This window comes from Anthonomus grandis, chromosome 18 (genome assembly GCF_022605725.1).
Source record: "Anthonomus grandis grandis chromosome 18, icAntGran1.3, whole genome shotgun sequence".
Classification (NCBI taxonomy): Eukaryota; Metazoa; Arthropoda; class Insecta; order Coleoptera; family Curculionidae; genus Anthonomus; species Anthonomus grandis.
The window spans coordinates 524,290-549,560 of NC_065563.1; the positions used below are offsets into that span (position 1 = coordinate 524,290).

A 25,271-nucleotide genomic window follows, 5' to 3' on the forward strand; every position below is an offset into this window, starting at 1 on the left:
TAAAAAAGTAGACAGATTATATAAAAATTCGTCCAATGATCAACTTTTTTAATGATCGGATGAGTCAAATATATTATCCTGGGAGGGAACTTTCATTAGACGAATTCATGGTTCTTTGGAGGGGTAGATTAATGTTTAGACAATATATCAAAAACAAAAGGCATAAGTATGGTATTAAACTTTATGTTTTGTCAACCCCTAATGTAATAGTACAAAAATTTGCAGTGTATACAGGCACGTTAGATGACTATGGTGGCAAAGATCACGAACAAAAAATTGTTCTTCATAGCTCAAGAGAAAAATGAACTATAAAAATGATTATCTCCTGGAAACCATACGGCACTTGTTCTAAAAGCGGCAAAATTTTTGTGTCAACAACCTCTTTACATACAAGAAGGCATAAAGCAATCAGAGGATTGGGAAAAAAATATTAATGATTATATACGATCTCAAGTAGAATCCTCTGCACAGATCTTAAATGAAGGCTCAAAAGTGGTGGAACTGGATTCTAAAACAGTGTGTAGTGAAAATTTTGAAGAATTGTTCGATAATGCGTTTTTCGAAACAATGGAAGTGCCCCTAGAATCTAAGAATGACGATAAAAATATTCAAGCAGAATCTTCAATTGAAAAAAACAACATATACAATTTAGATGAATTCTTAGATGAAGAAGAAGAGCCTTTAAATCCTGGGGGCCAAGATACTTTGCTTGACAAATGTAACCTAGAAAATATCTGTTTTGCCCCAGGAGAAGGTAAAACGCCAATACATTTGATGCTGGACCAGTTTAGCGATGAACTCTCATTTCCTACACTTTTCTGTGGACATGCTAAGCAATTTCTTACAAAATTCTCCTATTCTGATCAGACGAAAATACAACTCCAGCACAAAGACAGGCGATTTGCAAGGACAGACTGTTGTATACATTTAAAAAACGTCAACTAATCCAATTATCTAGTGCAATTGCAACATCTCAGAAAAAAAAGGAATGAGGATGGAAAATATACAGCTGGACAAGTAAGACAAGCAAACTTTCTAGACCAGCTGATTCGAAGTGACATGGGATTCCATTTTCTTAATAGAATTGCAGGTTCACCTCCTTATTGGAAGCACGAAAAGACAAAATTACTGTGTATGATTCGTCAATTTGGAATCCCTACACTGTTCTTTACCGTTTCAGCAGCAGAAACAGCATGGCCCGAATTAATTAGGGTATTAGCACAAGTTGTTGATCAAAAAAACGTTACTCTAGAAGAGGCCGCCAGTAAGCCCTACTTAGAGAAAATACGCTTAATTAGAACAGATCCGATAACTTGTGCCAGGTTTTTTGATTATCGGTTCAAACTGCTGTTCAAGCATATGAAGAGTCAAAATGGACCCTTTAAACAAAATCCCATAGAGCATCATTATTACCGCATAGAATTTCAACATCGTGGGTCTCCTCAAGTTCACGGGTTATTGTGAATATCCAATGCTCCAAAATTCCAAGAAAGAAACACCAGAAAGTTTCAAAGAGTGTGCCGAATTCGCGAACAGGTATATTACCTGTAATAGTGATTTAGAAAGTGTCCGTGATATAATTCAGTTTAATATGCATCATCATTCTAAATCGTGTCAAAAAGAAGTGCGGGGACACAAAGTTTGCAGGTATGGTATCCCATACCTTCCAATGGATAAATCGGTATTTCTAACGCCAATAAAAATTGACAAAACCAAGGAAGCGGATTTACGTAAGGCCATGTCTGAAAAGTTTTTGATGATAATGCGTAGGCTTAAAGATAAACCAGATTTGTCATTCGAAAACTTTTTGGCTGACCTTGGTATGTCTAAGGATGAGTATCTTAATGTTATAGATCACAACATATTTAAAACCACTTTATTTTTAGAAAGACTGCCAAAAGATGGATTTATTAATAATTTTAATGCTGAAATGTTCTCCATGATGAAGAGTAACATGGACATTCAATTAGTTTTTGAGCCATATGGTTGTTGCACCTACATAGGCAACTATATCAATAAGTCCCAAAGAGGTGTATCTGATATTTTAATGAAGACTATGGAAAAAATTAAAAAAGGTAATTTAGATGTTAAGGGCAAACTTAAATCTCTTGCAGCAGCTTTCTTAAATGCGAGCAAAGTTAGTGCCCAAGAAGCCGCCTACAGCGTGTTACAACTACCTATGCATGACACCTGTACCTCCTATGTATACATCCATACAAATCCAATCAGGGAAAGGACAAAAATGTTTAAACCATTAGCACAACTTAAAGAAATGGACAATGACGATCCCAATATTTATTGTGATGGTCTTATAGAACACTATGAACAGCGGCCTGATGAGATGGAAAACATATGTTTGGCTGAGTTTGCGGCCTATTATGATTTCTTTAAGAAACAAGCAGAAACAAAGGCTAATGGTTTACCCTTAAAAGATGGAAGTGGCGTTTTAGTTAAAAGGAGTCATGCTAAAATTTTAGCATACCGTAGTTATGGACTTCAGCAAGACCCTCTTAACTATTATAGGAAACAAATAATGTTATACATCCCATGGAGAAATGAAGTGGATGAAGTTGAAAATGAGAACATTGATCAACAGACCATATACAAAGGTCGATACCAAGAGATTGTTGCAAATCGACAAAAGTTCAATGTCTTAGATGAACAGGTAATCGACGAAGCACTGAAACTTGCCGAAGACCGATCAAATCAATTAGACGATGGTGGATTCGGTGGAGAAATCGATGATGAGTTTATGCCTTATGGACTAGATAACCCCATTTATGATCCATTCAATCAAATCATCGATAAGAAAGACGACGAAGCGCCAGTAAAACATATCGCTTTCCCAGATAAGCGATTCAGAGTATGAAGCCCTCATAAGCAAACTGATCACAAGCAGTATCAGTTCCTTAATGTGGTGCAAGACAGTCTAATTGAACGGGAAGTTTTCTACTGCACACTTAGTGGTCCAGCAGGTACAGGCAAAAGTCACCTGATTACGGCAATAACCCAGTCGTTATTGCAATATCGGGAAATAATCCTGAAAGTTTAAAAGTGTTACTTTGTGCGCCTACAGGTAAAGCGGCATTTAATATCGGAGGTATAACCTTACATGCGGCATTATCGTTACCCGTTAGTCAGTATGGTGAACAACTAATTCCGTTACACCATGACACCGTTAATACTATTTATTGTAATTTGTGTGACTTAAAATTAATTATTGTTGATGAATATTCCATGGTTGGCGCCAGATTGTTTGACCATATTAACAGTAGATTACAGCAAATCTTTAAATATGAGCCACCTTTGGAAATATTTCAATAATTTTATCCGGTGATAATCGTCAATTACCCCCAGTAAGGGATATGTATATTTTTTGCCCAGTAAAAACAAATCCGTATAAAGAATTATGCGGAACGTATCTGTGGGATCATTTTAAATATTTTGAACTTTCAGAAATAATGAGACAGAGTGAAGATAAGTCTTTTGCAGTTGCCCTTAATAATATGGCGTTTGGTAAAATGACCGACGAAGATGTGCAATTGATTAAGTCCAGGGAAGTCGACAATATTGGCCAAATTCCTGAAGACACTATGCATTTATTTTCCACCAATGCAGAAGTAGAGGCATTCAATGAAATGAAACTGTCTACATTTAAAACTAAGCGAGCCGTAAGTCAAGCCAGAGACGTAATCAAAGGGAGTTGCTCAGAACGACTAAAACATTTATTTCTGGAACACGCAACAAGCTTAAAAAAGGGGGAGAGTTTTGGCCTAATGTTAAATTTAATATTGCAGGTAGATGCCAAATATATGATTTCAATGAATGTGAACACCAGTGATGGAATAGTCAATGGTGCAACAGGCATCCTACGTCAAATAGACTATGACCGAAATAAAATTCCATTCAGAGTGTGGATGGAGTTCTTCGATTCCAAGTCAGGCCAGGAATGCCGCAAGAGAAACGAATCCCTTAAGAAGTCTATGGGTGTGTTATACACTTGGACGCCCATAGAAAAAGCTGCAAGAGCTATTAAAGTTCAAAAAGGCAGCAATGTTCACGTTGAGCGTCTTTAGTTTCCTCTTGTAATCAGTGAAGGAATTACCACCCACAAGAGTCAAGGTGCCACCTACAAGCAAGTGGCTGTTCACGTTGGAAATCGCATGACGAGAACCAGTACCTATGTTGCGTGCAGTCGGGCTACAAAGCTTGGTGGCCTCTACATCATTGGTAACTTTAAGGCCCCCAAACCGGTAACCGAAAAGGATGCCGCTTATAAAGAACTGGTAAATATGCAAGAAAACAAACTTATAACATCCAGGTATGACACTCAGTATCTTAATGATTCTAATGTCAAATACATTATTGCTTATCAAAATATGCAAAGTCTACCAAAAAATTTTAATTTTATAAAAAATAATCCCATTTCCCAAGACGCACATTTCCTAATTTTTGTTGAAACCTGGTTACTTAAAAAGAAACAAAATTTAAAAATAAATGATTTTGAAGTGTTTGCCAACCTGAATAACGATCAAACTGTAAGTAAACCCTTTGGCATAATTTGTTTCAAGAAAAAAAATGTATCAGCAAAAATAAAGTCAGTGAAAAAATACACAAGATTTCTGTGGTACAGTGTTTCAAGCAATCACATTTTACTTGAATGAAATTTATGTCATAGCTTATTTAGTAGTCGTCGAGGTGCGAGACGGTTAACACGTATGGTCCGGCGGTCTTACCGTTTGTTGCGTGTTTACAATAAATTAAGTAAACATATAAGCGTACCGAGGTGTGACCGTATTTTAAATTTTTGTTGAATAAAATTTTTGTTTTGGTAAAAATAGTGAAAAATTACCGGTGGGGCTATGGTCTTCGATGGAGATCCCTCAGGTTTTTGCGTAAAATGCAAACAACAGTTTGAGGATATAAAAAATATAATCCAATGTACGGGGTGTAAAAAGTACTACCATGGGAAGTGTGGAAATGTTGATATGCGCGGCTTTCACATGAAAAAGGCCACTTGGAAATGTGAAGTAGGGTCAAGTGATGGAAGTAGCAAAAGTGAGCGTACAAGGAAAAGAAGCCGTGTTGACGATATTCTGGATCAGGATTTTGCCAGTGAAATCAGCAATACCTTGCAGTTTTTGGTGGCAAAGACCAAGGAGCTTACCGAAAAAGTAGACATGTTACTAGTGGAAAATAAAAGCCTTGAGGATGAAATTACATCATTAAAGGGGATCAAAGTACCAACACCTGTTTTAACTAATGGGAAGTCAGGTACATCGTATGCCAGTGCCTTAAAAAACAGCAGGTTGTAAAACAAAAAGAGGCCGAAAAAATGTAAATCAAGTGAAGGAGGACATTAGAAGCAAGGTGAACCCAACGGATATAGGGGCGGGATTGTCATTAAGAAAAGCCACCAAAAACGGTGGAATTATAGTCAATTGTAGTAACGAAAAGGACCTTACCAGTATTAGGACTGAAATACAGCAGAAAATGGGAGCCAAGTACACTGTAAATGTGCCAAAAAATCTGGAAAGGCGAATTAAAGTGGTCGGAATAAATGAAAGTGAACATTCTTTAGGCGATGAAGAAATAGTGTCCAAAATCGAAAAGCAGAATAATATCCAGAGGCGTCCTGATACAAAAATTAAAGTACTACGAAGAACAACAGTAGTAAATAAAAAGTTTAACTTAATCCTGGAAGTTGACCGAATTAACTATGGACTTTTTATTTAAAGGGAAAAAATGAATATTGGATGGAATCGTTGCGTGGTATTTAATGACTACAATATTAAGAGGTGTTTTAAGTGCTGTCGGTATGGACATATGGCCAAAGAGTGTCAACAAAGTAAAGTATGTGGTAAATGCAGTGGCAATCATGACGTAAAGGAATGTAACGCTGAAAGGGTTAAGTGCGTAAATTATGTCTTATCAAACCAGAAATTTGGCCTTAATTTGGATGTTGGTCGCGTGACATGGGATGTAGCTAAATGTGAGTCATATAAGAGAATCGAAAAAATCCAGAGCAGAAGGTATATAAAATAGCAATTAGACCAAAATATAGCTTTAAATTCTAATATAGTACTATTTTAACTGTCAAGGCTATCTTAATAACAGAGATGGTATTACCTTATTACTGAATGATTGGAGAGCTAAAATTCTTTTATTAAGTGAAACTCATGTGTCAGAAGAAGTAGAACCTTGTGAACTTAAGATAGAGGGGTACAAAATAGAGCAATGTACCACAGATAATAATAGAACTGGCGGAGTATTGGCGCTTGTAAGGAGTGATATTAAATACAGAGTTAAAACTGCACAATGCATTAACAATTATGTGTGGTTGTTGTCTTTGGAGATTTCTTCAGGCAGTAATAAACTGTTATGTGGTGTTGTATATCACCCACCGCAAAAAAATGACGCAGATTTCATTAAATTTTTTAATGAATACCTGGACCGGATTAGCGAATTTAATGGGACAATTATTATCACAGGTGACTTTAACTTTGATTTGCTTAAGTACTCCTATTATGCAAAAAAAATAAAAAACGACATATATTCCTACGGTTTTACACAACTTGTTAAAAAACCCACCAGGATCACAAATAGAAGCCAGACACTAATTGACTACATCATCACAAATGACAAAAATCTTCAGCATAAGGTACACTTAACTCCAAAAAATAGTGACCACTCGATTTTGACTGTAACGGATGGCCACCAAAGACAGAAAAATGTTGATGTAACCACATACAAGAGAACCATGCGTAATTATAATAGTGCTATTTTACAACAAGATTTATTACAAACAACTTGGAACAACAATATTTCCAACGTAAATTTACGGGCAGAGTCTTTTGTCACAGATATTTGTACAATTCTAAATAAAATGTGTCCCGTGGTAAAAAATGTCATTAAACAAAAATATGTAGATAAGAAGTGGATTACGCACGATATTAGAGTTGTGATGTGCGAAAGGGGCGTTTTATATAAAAGAGCTGTTTTTAGTAAAACCGAAGCTACTTGGAATGCATATAAAAGGAAACGAAATGACATAGTCAATAAAATCCGACAAGAGAAGGAAAAATATTTTGCAGAGGCCATTGACCAAAATAGAAATAACCCAAAGGAGCTTTGACTTTTTCCTACCAGGAAAAAGTCAATTGTTACCCAGCGAAATTATTTTTGATACAGAAGTAGTAACCAATGAAAAAAATATAGCACAAAAATTTAACCATTATTTTGTTGACCTAATTGTTCAAAATATACCGCAGCCCAACATAACTCAGATAAACCCCGAGATTCCAACAGCTAATAATTTCTTTACAGATTTTAAAAGAATATCTATGGCCAAGATGAATAAAATTCTTAAAAGCCTAAAAAACGTCGGGGGTGGTGAAAGTGGAATAACTAAACAAGTTCTATCTGATGAATTTTATGTTATTGGTGACCGACTTTTGGACATTGTCAATACATCACTGAGTAGTGGTGTTTTCCCGGAGTCATGAAAAGTGTCAACTGTCATTCCAGTTCCCAAAGTGCAAAACACAAAAAAACATAGTGAATTTCGACCTATTAACACAGTTCCGATCTACGAAAAGCTACTAGAAATGTGCGTTGAAGAACAATTAGTGCAGTTTTGTGACAAAAACCAAATAATAGTGCCCAACCAATCAGGTTTTCGTGAAAATCACTTTTGCGAGTCTGCAGTTGTAAATATTTGTGATGAATTTCTTAAAGCTATAGATTCTGACAACTACGTTTTGGCTGTGTCTCTGGACTTTAAAAGAGCCTTCGAGACCATAAATAGGGATATTTTGTTAAAAAAAATTAAAAAGCATAGATGTAAAACACAATGCTCTAAAATGGTTTAAATCTTATTTGTCCAACAGAGTTCAAAAAGTTAAATATAATAATTTTTTATCTGAATATCTAATAGTTAATTACGGCGTACCACAGGGAACAGTGTTGGGCCCATTACTGTTTTTGTCGTACAGGATGGCCAAATAAGCGAGGTAAGCGGCTGTATCTCAGGACCTGTACATCTGGCAACAATGAAATTTTTTATATTATTATAAACGTGGCTGTGAGAAAATTCTGGAAATTATTTGTAAGTTCCGTATTTCACCGCAAGAGGGCGCAACTAAAAATTAAATAAAAGAAACGTCTTTTTCTCCGAAAACTTAAGTATTAACTTATACTTTTGATATTATTTTTAGTAAGCCTAGATAATTTGCTATAATTTTGGTTTTAGGAATCATTGACGTACGAACGATAGTAGGGGTGGGGGAAGCTATTGAAAGTGGAATCATTAAAATCGGTGTAAATTCTAAACCACTTATTCGATTTAAGCGATTCAACATTTATTTGCAAGATAAATGTAGCCGCTTTAAAAGTCTAATCTCATCACTACCCTATAGTTCCTAATAAAACCGCCAGAGGGCGCAATTTGTAATAATTCCAGTTTTTTTCATTTTGCTCCAAAAATTCAAATCGAATGGTAGATTTTTGACATCATATTTAAAAAGTAGATAAAATTTGCAAAAATACTGTGAAAACCGCACGATGATATCTTTGCTTGTTTAAAAGTATAGCGAATTAAAGTCTTTTACGCACCGAGTCCAAACTTATATACCGCCATTTAGCGCTCGGCCTTAGAATGTCTAGTTAACGTATAGTAGGCGGCAAAAACAAAAGAAACTTTTAAAAAGGATTGTATGGAAACGTCAAATATTTATTAGACGGCCAGTTTAAATCTGTTTTCAATTTTCTTTGCTCGATTTTTTGTAAAATGCCTTTAACAAATAATGAAGCTGTGGATTTGATTGCGGTTTTCTTTGAGTGCTTTCAAAATGCAGCAATAGCTGAAAGACAGTATGCCCTTCGCTATCCAGATCGCCGCCATTATGGCAGAAGAATTTTTCCACGGTTGGTACAGCGACTACGCGATACTGGGAGTTTTAGTCGGCCTAAATTTAGAAGCCGTCGCTCTACTGGAAGAACTGAAGAAAACATTATTAATGTGTTGGCCTACGTAGAGTTTAATAGGCATATTGGAACTCGTGCGTTATATTTAGATTTGGGAATAGCTCGAACTACTGTTCAAAATATACTTAAAGACCACAGGTAATACATCTTTTTATTATAATTTTCTTCTCGAATATAGGCATTTCTTTTTATTTTAAGGCTACACCCTTTTCATATAATCCTACACCAAGCTCTAAACGAACATGATTTTGAGCGCCGAATTGATTTTTGCCAATGGATACTAGCAATGATTCGCGAAAACAGGGATTTTTTGTCACAGATTCTGTGGACCGATGAAGCCACTTTTTGTAGCGATGGGAAAGTCAACAAACATAATATGCATTATTGGTCGGTTGAAAATCCTCGTTGGATGCGAGAAGTCCAGCACCAATTTTTAACAAATTCCTTGCCTATTTTCATGGAAGATTTGACATTGGAAGTAAGACGGACCATGTATTTCCAATTGGACGGGTGCCCAGCACATTTTTCCCGTTTGGTGCGGCATCATATAAATAATTACTTTCAAGGGCGCTGGATCGGAAGGGGGAGTCTATATCCTTGGCCGGCCAGGTCACCCGACTTAACATGCCTAGACTTTTACTTATGGGGTCGTTTAAAAGATATTGTGTACCAAACTCCACCTACAACAAGACACGATATGGAAAACAGAATCCGTGGTGCAATAAATGAAATATCAGCTGCTGAAATCGAAACAGCAGTTTTATCCACCTAAAGAAGGTTGGAAGCTTGTTTGGAATGTGATGGAAAGTAGTTTGAACACCTATCGAGGCATTAAATACCAAATATGTTTGGGTTTAAAATCGGTTATTTTCAGGACCATAATTTAAATATAAAAAGAAATTCGTTAATAAAATTATTCGCCTTAAGAAAGTCACATAAACTTCCAGTCATTCTGTGATACATAGGTATTATTAATTTATAATTTATCAATCATTACTTTCATAATTTATTAATTATGACAACATCATGGTATCCTAGTTGTGGTAATACTAATTAGAGATTTTTAGACGAGACACTAGATGGCGGTACGTAAGTTTAGGCTCGGTGCGTAAAAAACTTTAATTCGCTATAACTTTAAAACAAGCAAAGATATCATCGTGCGGTTTTCACAGTACTTTTGCAAATTTTATTTACTTTGTAAATAGGATGTCAAAAATATACCATTTAATTTGAATTTTTGGAGCCAAATGAAAAAAACTGGAATTATTACAAATTGTGCCCTCTGGCGGTTTTATTAGGAACTACAGGGTAGTGATGAGATCAGACTTTTAAAGCAGCTATATTTATCTTGCAAATAAATTTTGAATTGCTCAAATCGAATAAGTGGTTTAGAATTTACACCGATTTTAATGATTCCACTTTCAATAGCTTCCCCCACCCCTACTATAGTTCATACTTCAATAATTCATAAACCAAAATTATAGCAAATTATCTAGGCTTACTAAAAATAATATCAAAAGTATAAGTTAATATTTAAGTTTTCGGAGAAAAAGACGTTTCTTTTATTTAATTTTTAGTTGCGCCCTCTTGCGGTGAAATACGGAACTTAATACGGAATAATAACTAACTACGGAAAAAAATAATTTCCAGAATTTTCTCATGGCCACTTTTATAATAATAAAAAAAATTCCATTGTTGCCAGATGTACAGGTCCTGAGATACAGCCGCTTATCTCGCTTATTTGGCCACCCTGTACATAAATGACATAGTAAGACTAACAAAAAAATGTTGTATAGTTTTATTTGCAGACGATACTATGTTATATATTATTGGTAAAAACTTAAAACAAATTATAGCGGACATAAATGATGAACTTAAAAATCTATTTTGCTGGCTTTGTAAAAACAAATTAAGTTTAAATACCACTAAATCTAAATTCTGCATATTTGCAAAAAAATCTAAAACAAGTTCACTAGATGTCCAAAGCATTGCTATAACAATAAACGGTGAAAGATTGATGTACGACAAAAATATTAAGTACTTGGGAACAATTCTGGACTCAAATTTAAATTTTCATTCACACGCTGATTACATTATGAGGAAGTTTTCAAAAAAGGTCGGATTTATAAACAAAGTAGGCCAAAATTTATCACTTTATGCTAAACTTTCTTTATACAATGCCATTGCACTACCTCATATACAATTTTGTTCAACATTATTATATAATTTGCCTCAGTATAAAATCAACCAAATTGAGAAAATTCAAAATCGAGCCATGAGAACGATATTAAAATGCAACCGATACACACCTATTAAAATTATGTTAAATGTTTTAAATATGTTATCTGTTCAACAAAGGATTGCTTTTAATGTTAATTTTTTTATATTTAAATTAAAACAAGGTATTTTGCCAAAATATTTAACTGATAAATTATCAATTTTTCTAGACGTGCATAATTATAACACAAGAAACTGTACTGATTTTATTTTAGTTAATAGATGTAATACCAACCAAATGCTAAATTCTATTCTTTGCAAAGGCTTTAGTGAGTTTAATAAATTACCAAATGATATAAAAGTTTGTAATAGTGTTAACCTCTTCAAAAGGCTACTAAGGGAATACGTCTTAACAAAATATTAATGTTATACTCTATTTCAGAAGTGTATAGAGCAATAAACTGGGGAATTCCGTTCTGTTTGGCTACATTTCGTGGTAGTTCATAGGCGCAGGTACTTATAATATTTATGAATTTAATTTTCACGGATTAAATGCCTTTATTTTGAAAGAGATTAAATACTAAATAAATACTTTTAATACTTTTGTATAGGTACCTATCTTTTAACGCTTTGTAACATGCAAAAATGGGGTCAGGTAATATATACAGACTATAAATACTTTTAAATCATATTTTAAACGTTAGTAGTCACTGCTACGCTGTAGTGTAATCACAATATTATTATCCCAATATTTAAAAAATGGAGGTATTCAGTCCAACGAAAAGATGTACTTATTCTCCACTATCGCTGAGTGAAAAAGTTATTATTTTAAATGTACATGATTGCATAAAACACGATTACCCTAGTTTTACTGTGCAAGAAATTGTTGAAAAATGTTCTCGAATGAGTGGAATTGGAAAGTCCACCATTTTCAAATTGTTGCGGGAAAGAAAAGTAGCAGGTCAAGTGGAATCTCCCAAGCAAAAGCCAGGACGGCCTACAAAAGTCCTTGATGAAAATGCTAAATGTATAATTCGAAGAAAAGTTTACTCTTTTTATTTTAAAAAGGAAATACCCACCCTAGACAAAATTTTAATGGAGCTTGGCCGAGATGACAGTATTCCGTTGATAAGTAGAAAACTTTTATGGAAAACTTTAAAAAATATGGATTTTGCCTGGAAAAAGGATAGCCGCAAAGCACTTTTACTGGTGAGCGACGAAATTGTTTGTTGGAGACGACAATACTTGAGAAGTATCAAGCAGTACCGCAGGGAGCAAAAGAAAGTTTTTTATCTTGATGAGACGTGGATTAACGAAGGTTATATAGTCCAAAAAATGTGGCAAGACAAAAATATAACCAGTGCTTGCCAAGCTTTCATAGAAGGCCTGTCTACGGGTATTAAAGTACCTTCGGGAAAAGGAAAAAGACTTATAATCACACATATTGGAAGCGAAGAGGGATTTTTAAAAGAAGGTCTGCTAACCTTTGAGTCGACTCGCACAGGAGATTACCATGAAGACATGAACTCAGACGTTTTCGAGGACTATTTTGGTGAAATGATAAAATTTCTTCCGGCTAATTCGGTGGTGGTTATGGATAACGCAAGCTATCATTCACGGCGAATAGAGAAGACGCCAACTTCAAGTTGGAGAAAGCAAGAAATTATCGATTGGCTGACTGCAAAAGGTATTGCGTTTGAAGCAAATTTGATAAAAAAAGAACTGCTGGCAATAGCAAACTTACACAAAACTCGTTTCATGAAATACGCCGTGGAAGATATAGCCGAAAAATATAATATAACTGTACTGCGCTTACCGCCATATCATTGCGAACTAAATCCTATAGAACTGATATGGGCGCAGGTAAAAGGATTTTGTGGGGGACTTCGAGAATTCCACCCGTTATCTATTTTCTATTTCTCGTATTGATATCCATTTCACTGGGCCAATAAAACCCAATGTCACTTGCACTACACTTTATTTAGGACAAATTCACCCCAATCCCATTACAACCCCAATTAAAGACTAATTATTACACATGCACATTATTGCAAATCAAGGGCAACATTTCTCTCGACTCCTCGTCACCGACGACTACTCGACTCACTCTATCTCAGGATAGGCCGTTACAAGCCGGTGTCATAACAGGCGGGCGGGGTGGTTTCCTTTATTACATAGCGCCGCCGTAAAGAACAGTGGCGTAACAAATTAAAATAAATTTTGTTTATATTTTTTGTCGATTTAAATTGAATTACGCAACATACCGCCGGCCTTGAAAGAATCACCTTCTTTCAACAAAAAAATTAATCCTAATATGAATAATTTCAATTTAAAAAGAACTTAATCTACAAGTTAACATATTATTCTTATTCACTAAAAGGGTACTAACTATTTACAAATTAAGCCAGTGGCAGAATGCACAATTTGGCTACAGCGCGCTTAAAATTACCATGGTCAGTCTTGACCAACACAACCCGAGTTATATTATCACTGCCCGGATATAATTCTAAAACCCGACCTAGGGACCACTTTAAAGGCGGTAGATTTTCTTCCTTTAACAACACTAAGTCACCAATTTTGATGGTTGGACCAGTAACTTGATCCCACTTAGAACGTCTAATTAGTTCACTGAGGCATTCCCTTTGCCAGCGATTCCAGAAATGCTGAACCAGCTGTTTCACATACTGAAATCTATTCAACCTATTCGGATTCACTTCACTCACATCAGACTCCGGAAGAGCCACCAACAAGTCTCCAATTAAAAAATGTCCCGGAGTCAACGGCGAAAGATCATTTGGATCATTAGATAAAGCGCTAAGCGGCCGGGAATTCATACAGGCCTCAATTTGAGTAAAAACTGTTGTCAACTCCTCAAAAGTTAAGGTTGCATTGCCTACAATGCGTTTTAAATGGTATTTTGCCTGTTTTACCGCAGCCTCCCACAAACCACCGAAATGAGGGGATCGAGGCGGTATAAACTTCCAATTTATACCATCTTGAGACAATTGTTTGATCACCTTATTATTAAAATTTTCATTATTAATTAAATTCATAAAATCCCTCATTTCGTGGTTAGCGCCCACAAAATTTGTGCCACAATCAGAAAATATAGTTTGGCATTTGCCACGCCGGCTAATAAACCGTTTTAAAGCATTTAAAAAGGCGCTAGTTGAGAGGTCGGAAACGACTTCTAAATGAACGGCTCGCGTAACGAAACAAATGAACACACATAGGTAAGCCTTTAAAATTTTGCTATTTCGCAAAGTTGAAGTCTTTATGTTAAAGGGACCTGCGTAGTCCACGCCACAAGTAAAAAAAGGTCTAGCAGGTGAAATTCTCCGCTCAGGCAGTTCACCCATCAAAGTATGAATGCTAGAGGGATTAACCTTAAAACATACAATACATTTACGCAGTACTCTTTTGACCGCACTAATACCACCCAAAATCCAAAATCTGTAACGAATGTTCGCTAATAAATTTTGGGCGCCCATATGCAAATTCCTTTTATGTTCATATTCTATTATTAACTTACTAAAATTGTTATTATCTAAAATAATAGGAAATTTTTTATCATATGGAATTAAAGCCTTTCCAATGCGCCCAACTACACGCAAAACATTATTATCATCCAAAAAAGGATTTAATGAAATTAACTTACTTGATCGTGAAATCAGTTTTTTATTTTTTAACGCCTTAAGTTCTTCTGGAAAATCAGAAGCCTGAGAAATTTTGCAAAGAACCCACAAAGCTTTCTCTAATTCATTTACCGTTAAATTTCCATTTAATCTCTCACCCCCTTTCAATCGAGAATTATTACAAAATCTTAAACAAAGCGCGGTTACTCTTTGAAGCCGCAGAAAACTTGAAAATTTATTTATTAATTCATTACCTTCACCTAAAGTACAGTGTAGAAAATGAGCCCTTACACCTTTTATTTCTGGCAAATCTTGCGTGCAAATTGTCAAACATTTTGATCAGGCCAATAATCATCATCCATTTTTAACCATGCTGGTCCGTGCCACCATAAATCTGAATTTATCAATTCAACTACGCTACAACCTCTCGAGATGAGGTCGGCCGGATTATCCTGACTTGCCACATGATTCCACTTATTCACTAATTTATTCTCTTGTAATTCTGCAACTCGGTGGCTCACAAAAATACTCCATTTACTGGGATCCGAAGACAACCATGCCAAAACGATCCTGGAATCGGTCCACCCTATAATTTTATTAATTTCCATTTTCAAAGAATTTACTGTTTTAGTAATTAATCTTGACAACAACAACGCCCCACATAGTTCCAACCTTGGGAGGGTTATCGTTTTCAATGGTGCGACCCTGGACTTGGCACAAAGAAGGTAAGTATGTACTTTATTTTTGTAGGATATCGATCGCAAAATTATACACGCACCATAAGCCCTTTCAGACGCGTCGCAAAACCCATGTAATTCTACTTTAATAGCATCTTCACTCATTACATGTCTAGAAATCTGAAGATTATTTAAACATGGCAAGTTCTGGAAAAAACGCCTCCATGACTCATGGATATTGTGGGGAAGCTCTTCATCCCAATCAAGCTTGCCCCTCCATATTTCTTGCATGATCATTTTTGAGACAATGATAATTGGACCCACCAACCCAAGGGGGTCATAAATTCTAGATATTATTGACAAAACATTACGTTTTGTAACTTTCACAGGATAATCTAGAGAAATTACATACTGAAGGCTATCTTGCCTTATATTCCAAACTAGCCCCAATGTTTTGGTAACTTCTTTATCCACTACATATTGATTTATATTGTCTGCTTCCTCATTTTGAAATATCTCTATTCTATTTGACACCCACTTCCGTAATTTAAATCCGCGTCCTTCTAAGACCTGTGATATGCCCTTTTTTAGCTCTATCACTTCTTCTACTGACGATCCCCTCGTAAGAAGATCATCAACAAAAAAATTTTGAAATATCTCAAAAGCAGCCTTTGGAAAAGCTTCTTGCTGCTCCATTGCTGCCTCATGTAATGATCTAATTGCCAAATAGGAAGCAGGTGTAGTGCCATAAGTCAATGTATTCAGGCGGTAATATTTGAAGTCATCATTTGGATTGCTTCTCCATACTATTCTCTGTAAATTTCTTTGATTGGGATGTACCCATACTTGTCGGTACATCTTCTCGACATCAGCTCCCAGGACGACATTGTGTTTCCTAAATCTTATCAAAATGGAATACAAGTCATCCTGTATAGTAGGCCCTGCTCTTAACATCTCATTTAAACTAACACCTCTATTGGTCTTCGCACTGGCGTCAAACACTACTCGCAACTTCTTAGTGGTACTGTCTGCTTTCACCACTCCATGATGTGGCATATAATATTCAGCTTCCTTACATTTTATTTCTTCCTTCGATATCTCAGTCATGTGACCAAGCTCTTCGTATTCCTTGATAAATCGAGAATATTCTTCCTTTAAGTCACTATTTGCATTTAACCTTTTCTCTAATTTAAGAAATCTTTTTTCAGCAATTTCCTTCGAAGAACCAAGATTATCTAAATTTCCTTTCACAGGAAGCTGAACAATAAATTTTCTTCTGGTCCAACTGTGGTTGTTTGTTTGAAAAGCTCTTCAGATTCATTTTCTTCTTTACTTAAGAGATTCCCTTCATTAACTTCTTCTAATTTCCAAAACCTTTCTAATTGGTCACTTATATTAATCTTTGATGAAAAGCCACAAACACTTAAACAACTGTTAACAGGCACTTCACTAATTTCACCATTTTTATTATTACAACTATCAGGCACAGTACCACTTACTATCCACCCCAACCTTGTTTTTTGTAGAGTGGGCATATTCTGATTACTTATTTGGCCAGCAAGTAAAAGCTCATAAAATACACTCGCCCCTAACAACAAATCAATTTTGGCTGGGATATTAAAACTTGGATCAGCTAAGCTAATATTACAAGGTATTTTCAATTTATCTTTATTTATATGCACCGTTGGAAGTTTACTAGTTATTTTATTTAACACAAAACATGTTAACAAAACAGAAAATTCATTTATTTTTGATTTAATATAAATTTCCACAGCCTTATTTGTTTTAGTTATTGATGTATTTATCCCCAATATGCTCATATTTATTTCCTTGACATTTAAATTAAGCTTATTAACAACTTCAGAACTAATAAAATTCGATTGTGAGCCACTGTCTAACAGTGCTCTCACATTATGTGTAGCCCCGTTATCATCAACAATCAAAACCTCAGCTGTTGATAACAACACCTCGCCTTGATTACAATTATTCACACTCAAACTACTATGGGTGCTTACCGTTTCACCCTGAGGTGTAGCTCTTATTTCAACTTCACTATCATTATTTGATGAAGCATTATTGACATTAATTTTATTTTCATTATTTTTAGGCTCAGTCTTTGAAAAATCTAAATGCAATAGAGTGTGATGTGGTTTACCACATTTATCACAACCCTTAAAGGAACATCTCGTACTAATATGATTACTCTTAAAACAATTTAGGCATAAATGTAATCCTTTTATTTCCTTTATCCTTTCATATTCCTTTAAACCTAAAAATTTAGGACATCTGAATATTAAATGTCGATTGCCCTTACATATAGGACAAAGATTATTGTGCCCTTTGTCACCCGAGCTACCCCCTTGACCTTCTGTAGCTACAAAACTATGAACACCCTTCGAGCCCTTGAACCCAGTAGACTTATTTTGTGAACTATTTGACCCAGTTAAAGAACCACCCTGACTTAACGATTTTTTATGAGACTCTAAATTTTCCAATACATGACAACGTTCATTAACAAAATTGAAAAAATCTTGACACTTAATATCACTTTGTTTGACACAAAATGTTTCCCATTCTCTCATGGAATGTATATCTAACTTGTTAGTAAACATGTAAATCAACAGGGTATTCCAACTGTCCACGGGTTCATTTAAACTTTTCAAGGCTCTGATATTTTTCTGAATACTGTCAGTTAGAGTGCGCAAATCATTAAGAACATTTTTCCCTACCATGGGTAACTCAAAAAGAGCCTTAACATGACTCTGAATTATAAATTTTTTATTTTCGAACCTATCTCGTAACAACTGAAAGGCAATATTATAATTTGCATCACTTACTTCAATAGAATGAACCACCTGAGCAGCCTCGCCCTTTAAGCAGGATTTCAAATAATAAAACTTCTGTACGGGCCCTAAAGAATTATTATTGTGAATTAAAGCCACAAAAGTATCATAAAAACTTAACCAAGAGTCATAGCTCCCACTAAAGGTGGGTAAATCTAGTGAAGGTAGCTTCACATAGTTTTGTTGAACATTATTTATATTATTTATTTCACTATTATTATTTATTTGAACATCACCTTTTGAAAGGTCCTTTAATCTTTCTTGAAATTCACATACAGTTTCAAAATAATTTTCTTCGAAATCTATTCTTTCCGAACCATCAGACGGCTCTATAAAATCGATACTTGATTGTAACTCTTCAAACTTGTCCCATAGAGTCTCACACCTTTTAAGGCGAGCCTCTATGATTAACTTGGACACAGACTCATCTACATTTGTGATAAAATTATTAAACCGATCCAATTGGGCACAAATTTGTAATTTATCACTAACTAATTTATTTAAATCTTCTTTATCTTGAGCAGTAGGCATTGTTGACAAATAAAATCTTACTTATTAAATTACAAAAATTATTATTTTATAGTTTTTGCGTAACACTCACAAATATTATTATTATTTACCACTTATGTATATCTCGTTATTGTTTATTCTATTTACCTGATACTTACTACTTTATTTACTTATTAATTTATTATTAAATTTACATATTATTTATTTACCTACTTATTGTTTATTTTACATGAACTGGGAGAGGATGGGGAAGAAATATCTACTTACTTTCTATTTCCTAAAAATAACTTACTTTATTTTAGTCAACACACTGACAGGCCTTCTTATTTATTTAAATTCTACTTATTTATTTTATTATTATTTATTCAAAGGTCTTTATCTATTTATTTGTTATTGCCCTATTTATTATTTTACTATTCTTATTTATTTATTGATGATTAATTAGTATTATTTATTAATATCTATTAATATTAATTAATTATTATTATTTATTTATCGACTATTATTCGATATTTATTTATTATTACTTCTATTTAGGTACCTATTATTAGTTATCCATTAATTACTTGTATGGATCATATTTATCAAATTTATTATTTATTTATTAAGTTCTTATTTATTTTACTGTCAAGAAAATACCACTTAAAACGCACTACATAATAATTGACAACAGCCCTAACAAAAATACCCTATTACATTATTATTGTATAAACTGTTTAAAAACTTACCCGACCGCTACTGACCTACCTACCATGATCCTTATTTATATTTACTTGACTTGACCTTTCAACTTGCAAAACACCAATTTCGTCATCATCCATTCAACCAAATGACAAATCGAATCCAGCGCTCTCATTCGCCAGAACAATTATTCGAATAAAAACGGTTGTTACCAAGCGGTATCAGGAGCCGACAGGTACGGATTCGGATTACGGATTACTTTGCTATGCGGTGCCGGGCGCAGCCGCAGAAACGGGAATGATGCAATCCCAAATTTCACCAAAACTACATTTTCTAGGGCTAAATTGGGTATTTTCTTGCCTTCTGATCCAATATTTCATCACTTATTGCGACTTATCACGTCGGGGTCACCAAAAAATGTGGGGGACTTCGAGAATTCCACCCGTTATCTATTTTCTATTTCTCGTATTGATATCCATTTCACTTGGCCAATAAAACCCAATGTCACTTGCACTACACTTTATTTAGGACAAATTCACCCCAATCCCATTACAACCCCAATTAAAGACTAATTATTACACATGCACATTATTGCAAATCAAGGGCAACATTTCTCTTGACTCCTCGTCACCGACGACTACTCGACTCACTCTATCTCAGGATAGGCCGTTACAAGCCGGTGTCATAACAGGCGGGCGGGGTGGTTTCCTTTATTACATAGCGCCGCCGTAAAGAACAGTGGCGTAACAAATTAAAATAAATTTTGTTTATATTTTTTGTCGATTTAAACTGAATTACTCAACAGATTTGTAGCAAGACAAAACACGACTTTTAAAATGAAAGATGTTAAGCTACTGTTTGATCAAGCCATTACGGAAGAGACACCAGAGAATTGGCGAAAAGCAGTCCAGCATGTAATTAAGCAAGAGGACAAAATGTGGGATCTTGACAACCTCATCGATCAGACAGTCGATCCTTTAATTATAATGTCAAGAGGTGATGACAGTTCGTCAGATGACGAAGAAGACTACAATCTATTATAATTTAAAATTGTTATACACTGTTCAAAAAGTGCCAGATCCAAAAGTGACATTTTCAACTGTTTTACTCTACATATTATGTTCAATAAATTTGTGAAAAAAATATATTATTCCATTTAAACAAAAGTAACTTTCTAAAATAAAATAGCATTTAAGTACATTAATTATAAGGTAAAAAACAAATCCCAGTTGCACGCCTTTGGCGAACCGTTTTCAATGTTTATCAGTGGGTAACAATGGGCAAAACTCATAAATTGACCCAAAACCGGGTGGCACTACCTGCAATCAACGAAAAGAAAGAATTTTACATTGAAACTAATACCCAACTAAGGTAGTGGCATAAAATATTGGTGGATCACCAGGTACCACTTTTGCATACCTAATGAGGTTTTATTGCTCTACACACTTCTGAAATAGAGTATAGTATAACCACAAAAATGTAATTTTTCCCGATTATGACAGATTTTTATTTTATTTTTTATTTTCCGTAAATAGGTAATATGTAAATGATTATTTTGTATTCTTAATTATACTGTAAAATTGTCTTTAATTTTAAATATTTAGTTTGTACGCATCCATATCTAGGTCATGGTTAGGGTGGTGTGTTTCTATGTTGCCGGGATGTCGTTATTGTCCTGGTGACCCGGATAAAACGTGCAGCCATGGAAACAGCGTGGGACCGCACTATTTTGGCTGAGTCCAACAAGGCCGCAACCCGACCCGAGCGCAACCAAATCAAAACATCGATTGTGGAATTACGTGTGTGTGTGTATGGATGTAAATTAAACTAAACAAGCTTTGTATTTATATATTTAATTTTGATATGTCATGTAGCATTTTTGCTAAATAAAGATTATTATTATTATTATTATCATAGCAGTTTATATTCCCCCAAAATTGAGCATTGCACATGCTAAATTTTGTTTGGAAGAGATTATTGATCAACAAAGTGATATCCTAATCATGGGTGATTTTAATCAAGATATTATCAATCAAAATGAAAATGGTTTGAAAAATTGTTTAATATCTAAAGGTTTAAGTTGCAAATTGAGTATTGGAGAATCAACTACAAAATCAAAAACTCAAATTGATTGGCTTTTTAGTAATTTTAATAATTTGAGTTACAATATTTATAATACTGTGTATAGTCACCATAAATCACTAGTGGTTAGGATTTCTGATAAAGGTTTTATTCCTAAGCAGGTAAAAAACGTTGATAAAAATAAACAATCAACAAAAGGCTCTACTGAACTAAAATTTAATACCAAGCAAATGCAAATTTTACCAACACAAAATTCATTGGCTATCTCTACTTACCAAAGTGTAGAACATAATAATGATAATATGGTAGTAGATATTAGTTCCGATGACGAAAACAACCCCAACTTATTTACTAAACCTCCTGCTTTATTAAATACCGATATGGTTTCATGTTATGCAAATAGCATCGTACAGTCATTTTTATGTTTACCTGAATTTCGCTTTTCCATTTCAAAGCGAAATACAGCGCTAAACAGTATTCTAAATGATATTATGCTGACCAAAATTAATTCCACATTAAAAGTTCGACAATTGGTGTCTGGTTGAAATGGTGAAAATTTTGCTGTAGATCAACAAATGGACGCTCAATCATTTTGTCAATCTTTAATCAGAAGATTAGATGCAGATGATTTTAGCATTTTCATAAAAGCTAATGGTCATGAACTTTTAAATTGTCAAAACTGTAATATTAATATGAATGAAAATGAACAATTAATATACACTCATTTTCTTTATTTTCCTGAAAACTGTGGCAATTTAATTGATTTTAATTCAATGTTAATGCTAAAAGACTCTGATAGATTATGCCCATACTGTAACAATAATCTAAAATCACGCTTAGTGGTTATTTGCCATAAATATTTGGTAGTATGTCTTCAGAGAATTGGCCCTCAAGGGAATAAGATAAATACTAAATTTTACAATTTTGCTTCTGAAAGTGTTAATTTGGATGATCAAATATTCTGAGTAAAAAGTGTTGTTAAGCATCAGAATAAGGTCTGATGATGCTTTATTAGCGAAACGTGTCACCTGATTAATTAAAAAGACATTTTGAGACTGAGACTTAGTTTTCATTTTTTCTCTATTATACATCTATAGTTATTATTATAATTATAACGATCAATAGTGGAAATGTGATGATAATCGCATAACTAGAATGTCTGGGTTTGATAACACTTTGGAAGATGTATACTTACTGCTCTTAGAAAAATGTAAAATTTTGTTAAAATACTAGGACAAACCTATTTAACATAAACAAATTTACAAATGAGCAAAGCAATATTCAGATAGTATGAGCAGTGAGTTTTGCATTGCAAGCAAATAGAACATCAGTTTACTCACACTTCTAGCTCAACATGCATCCAGTGGTTATCCGGCCCGACTGTAACCAAAACTCTTGAGTCTTGACGCACTTCGATTCAGATATTAGGTTATGATCTCCCCCCCCAAAAGATTTCACTACGTGATATCTTTATATATTAGAGTCATATTATGCGATAAGTGATTAAAACTAGCTTAATGGCCAATTTATTATAATGCATGTAATTACTTATTGCAATGGGTGGCGGATTTTTCATTCGGCGAGGCAACTCTTTGCTTAATCCCTAAAGATGCACAGGTCATGAAGGTAAATTGATTTTATTTTTTTTGGCACAAACCATTCTCCGGACAGAAAAAAGTGAAGAGGTGGTTTTTGTTAGAAACTTGTGGAAAATTATAAATATAATTTTTATTGTGAAAAAAGCAGAAACGTAACGTTCTTTTTAGTTGAATAAAAAATGACATTTTTTACTTTCAACACCCTGTATTTCGGAAGCCAATCATTTTTCGACCTATGTTTATATAGACTTTATGCATTAATTTTAAAAGTTCTATCGAATCTTAAAGTTATGCAACAATAAACTGAAACATCCTGTATATCAATTATCAATTTCATAAAAAACAGATTAACTAAATCATAAAATCGAGAGATATTGTTTTATTTTAGTTTAAATTATTTATTTTAAAAATATAGGTATGTAGGTACTTAAGTTTAAACTAAAGGTCTACAGAATAGGCTTCTACATACATACCAATTAATGCTTTATATTTTTCCACTTACTTTTTGTTTTCTTTTATGCTTTAATGCCGACTTATTCCCTTATTTTCTTTACCAGAGTTTGAACTATTTTTTAAATTGTAGAAATAAATATTTTATCTACAACTATTAAGTACTTGTAAACATAAGTAATACATTAACTTTGACAACTTGATTGAGAACCTAATTGGTCTATTACTCCACTGTACACCATCTAGGTGACAGGTGATATTAAAAATATCAACACATTCTTGAACTAAAAAAGTATATTGTATACTTACATATAAGTGTAAAGTTGTAGATAAAATATAGTATTTAACACGCGTACAATGGCTGTGACTAATAATAGCCATTATTACACACTAGATAAATAAAACACTGTTATTATTATTATGCTAGTACTAATATCGTCGGTTAAGATGCAATAGCTCGTAACCCACACTTTTTGCAAAAATGAGATTTTGTTACCATTATATTTGTGGCTTAGCCGATTTTATCAAACTTGGGTTAGTTGAAAAGAGCTATTATTAAGCTACGAATATTATTATATTTCATGTTTTTTTAGTTTTACATCTCGCCGCTAGAGGGCTTTTTTCGGCTTTCTGACACAAATGACTAATTTTCTCAAAAAACTTAAACGCGTTGATATGATTTTTTTTTCACAGAAAAATAGCTAAATGATGTCTAAATAATCTTGCGAAAACCGCAACTCGATATCTTGTTCCTAACCTAAAATATAGGCCAAAGAATATTTTATACCTTTAAATTTTAATTTTTTTACACTAATTATTTTGGAATTTTTTAAAATTCACTACTTTTGAAAACAAAATTTACCATTTTTGAAAATATTACCTAATATCACTAAAAGGTAAGTATTAATAATGCTTATATCAAAAATCAGACCTATTTTATGTTATATATTCACTATGGATATAATACGAAAAAAATAAATATTAGAAAGCAGGCCATGGAATGCAACAAAACAAATGTCTACTCAAATTATAAACATTCCTCAAATTGTCAATAGTAAGTTGTCAAAAGTTTTACGTTACTTGAGCATTTTTTGTTTTTGCAAAATGCGTTTTACGAACGATGAAGCTGTTGATATGCTTGCGGTTTATTTTGAATGTCTTCAAAATGCTGCAGTAGCAAAAAGAGTTTATGCTGCTCGATATCCAAATCGAAGTCCTTGCGATATTAGATTTTTTCCCCGATTAGTGGCGAACTTACGAGCCAATGGTAGTTTTCGGCCTAGGTTTCAACGGCCAAGAATTAGAAGATATGTGGATAATATTAACAGCGTACTGGGATATATTGAAGGAAATCCTCATGTTAGCACAAGAGCATTATCCCTTGAATTAGGCATATCAAGAACAACGATTCAACATATTTTGAAGGACAATAGGTAAATTCTAATAGCCATCGCCATATATGAATTTATTTAAGTTCAGCTTTTTTTTAAATATATTTATAGAATGCACCCATATCATGTTAATTTTCATCAGGCATTGGAAGAAGCAGACTTTGACCGTAGGTTGGACTATTGCCATTGGATATTAGGCATG

General features: G+C 34.0%; 2 protein-coding genes across 3 annotated transcripts in view; one reads left to right on the top strand and one right to left on the bottom strand.

Annotated features, from left to right (window-relative positions):
- The window catches only part of LOC126746840 (uncharacterized), a 445,675-nt gene extending 430,890 nt beyond the window's left edge, over nucleotides 1-14,785 (bottom strand). Inside the window, exon 1 of the mRNA XM_050455236.1 lies at nucleotides 11,635-14,785. Within this exon, the coding sequence (XP_050311193.1) occupies nucleotides 13,602-14,693 (1,092 nt within the window). The 5' untranslated portion in view covers nucleotides 14,694-14,785 and the 3' untranslated portion in view covers nucleotides 11,635-13,601. The remainder of the gene's footprint in view (nucleotides 1-11,634) is intronic.
- LOC126746839 (uncharacterized) overlaps nucleotides 1-25,271 on the top strand; it is a 476,426-nt gene that overhangs the window by 282,309 nt on the left and 168,846 nt on the right. The window lies entirely within an intron of this gene.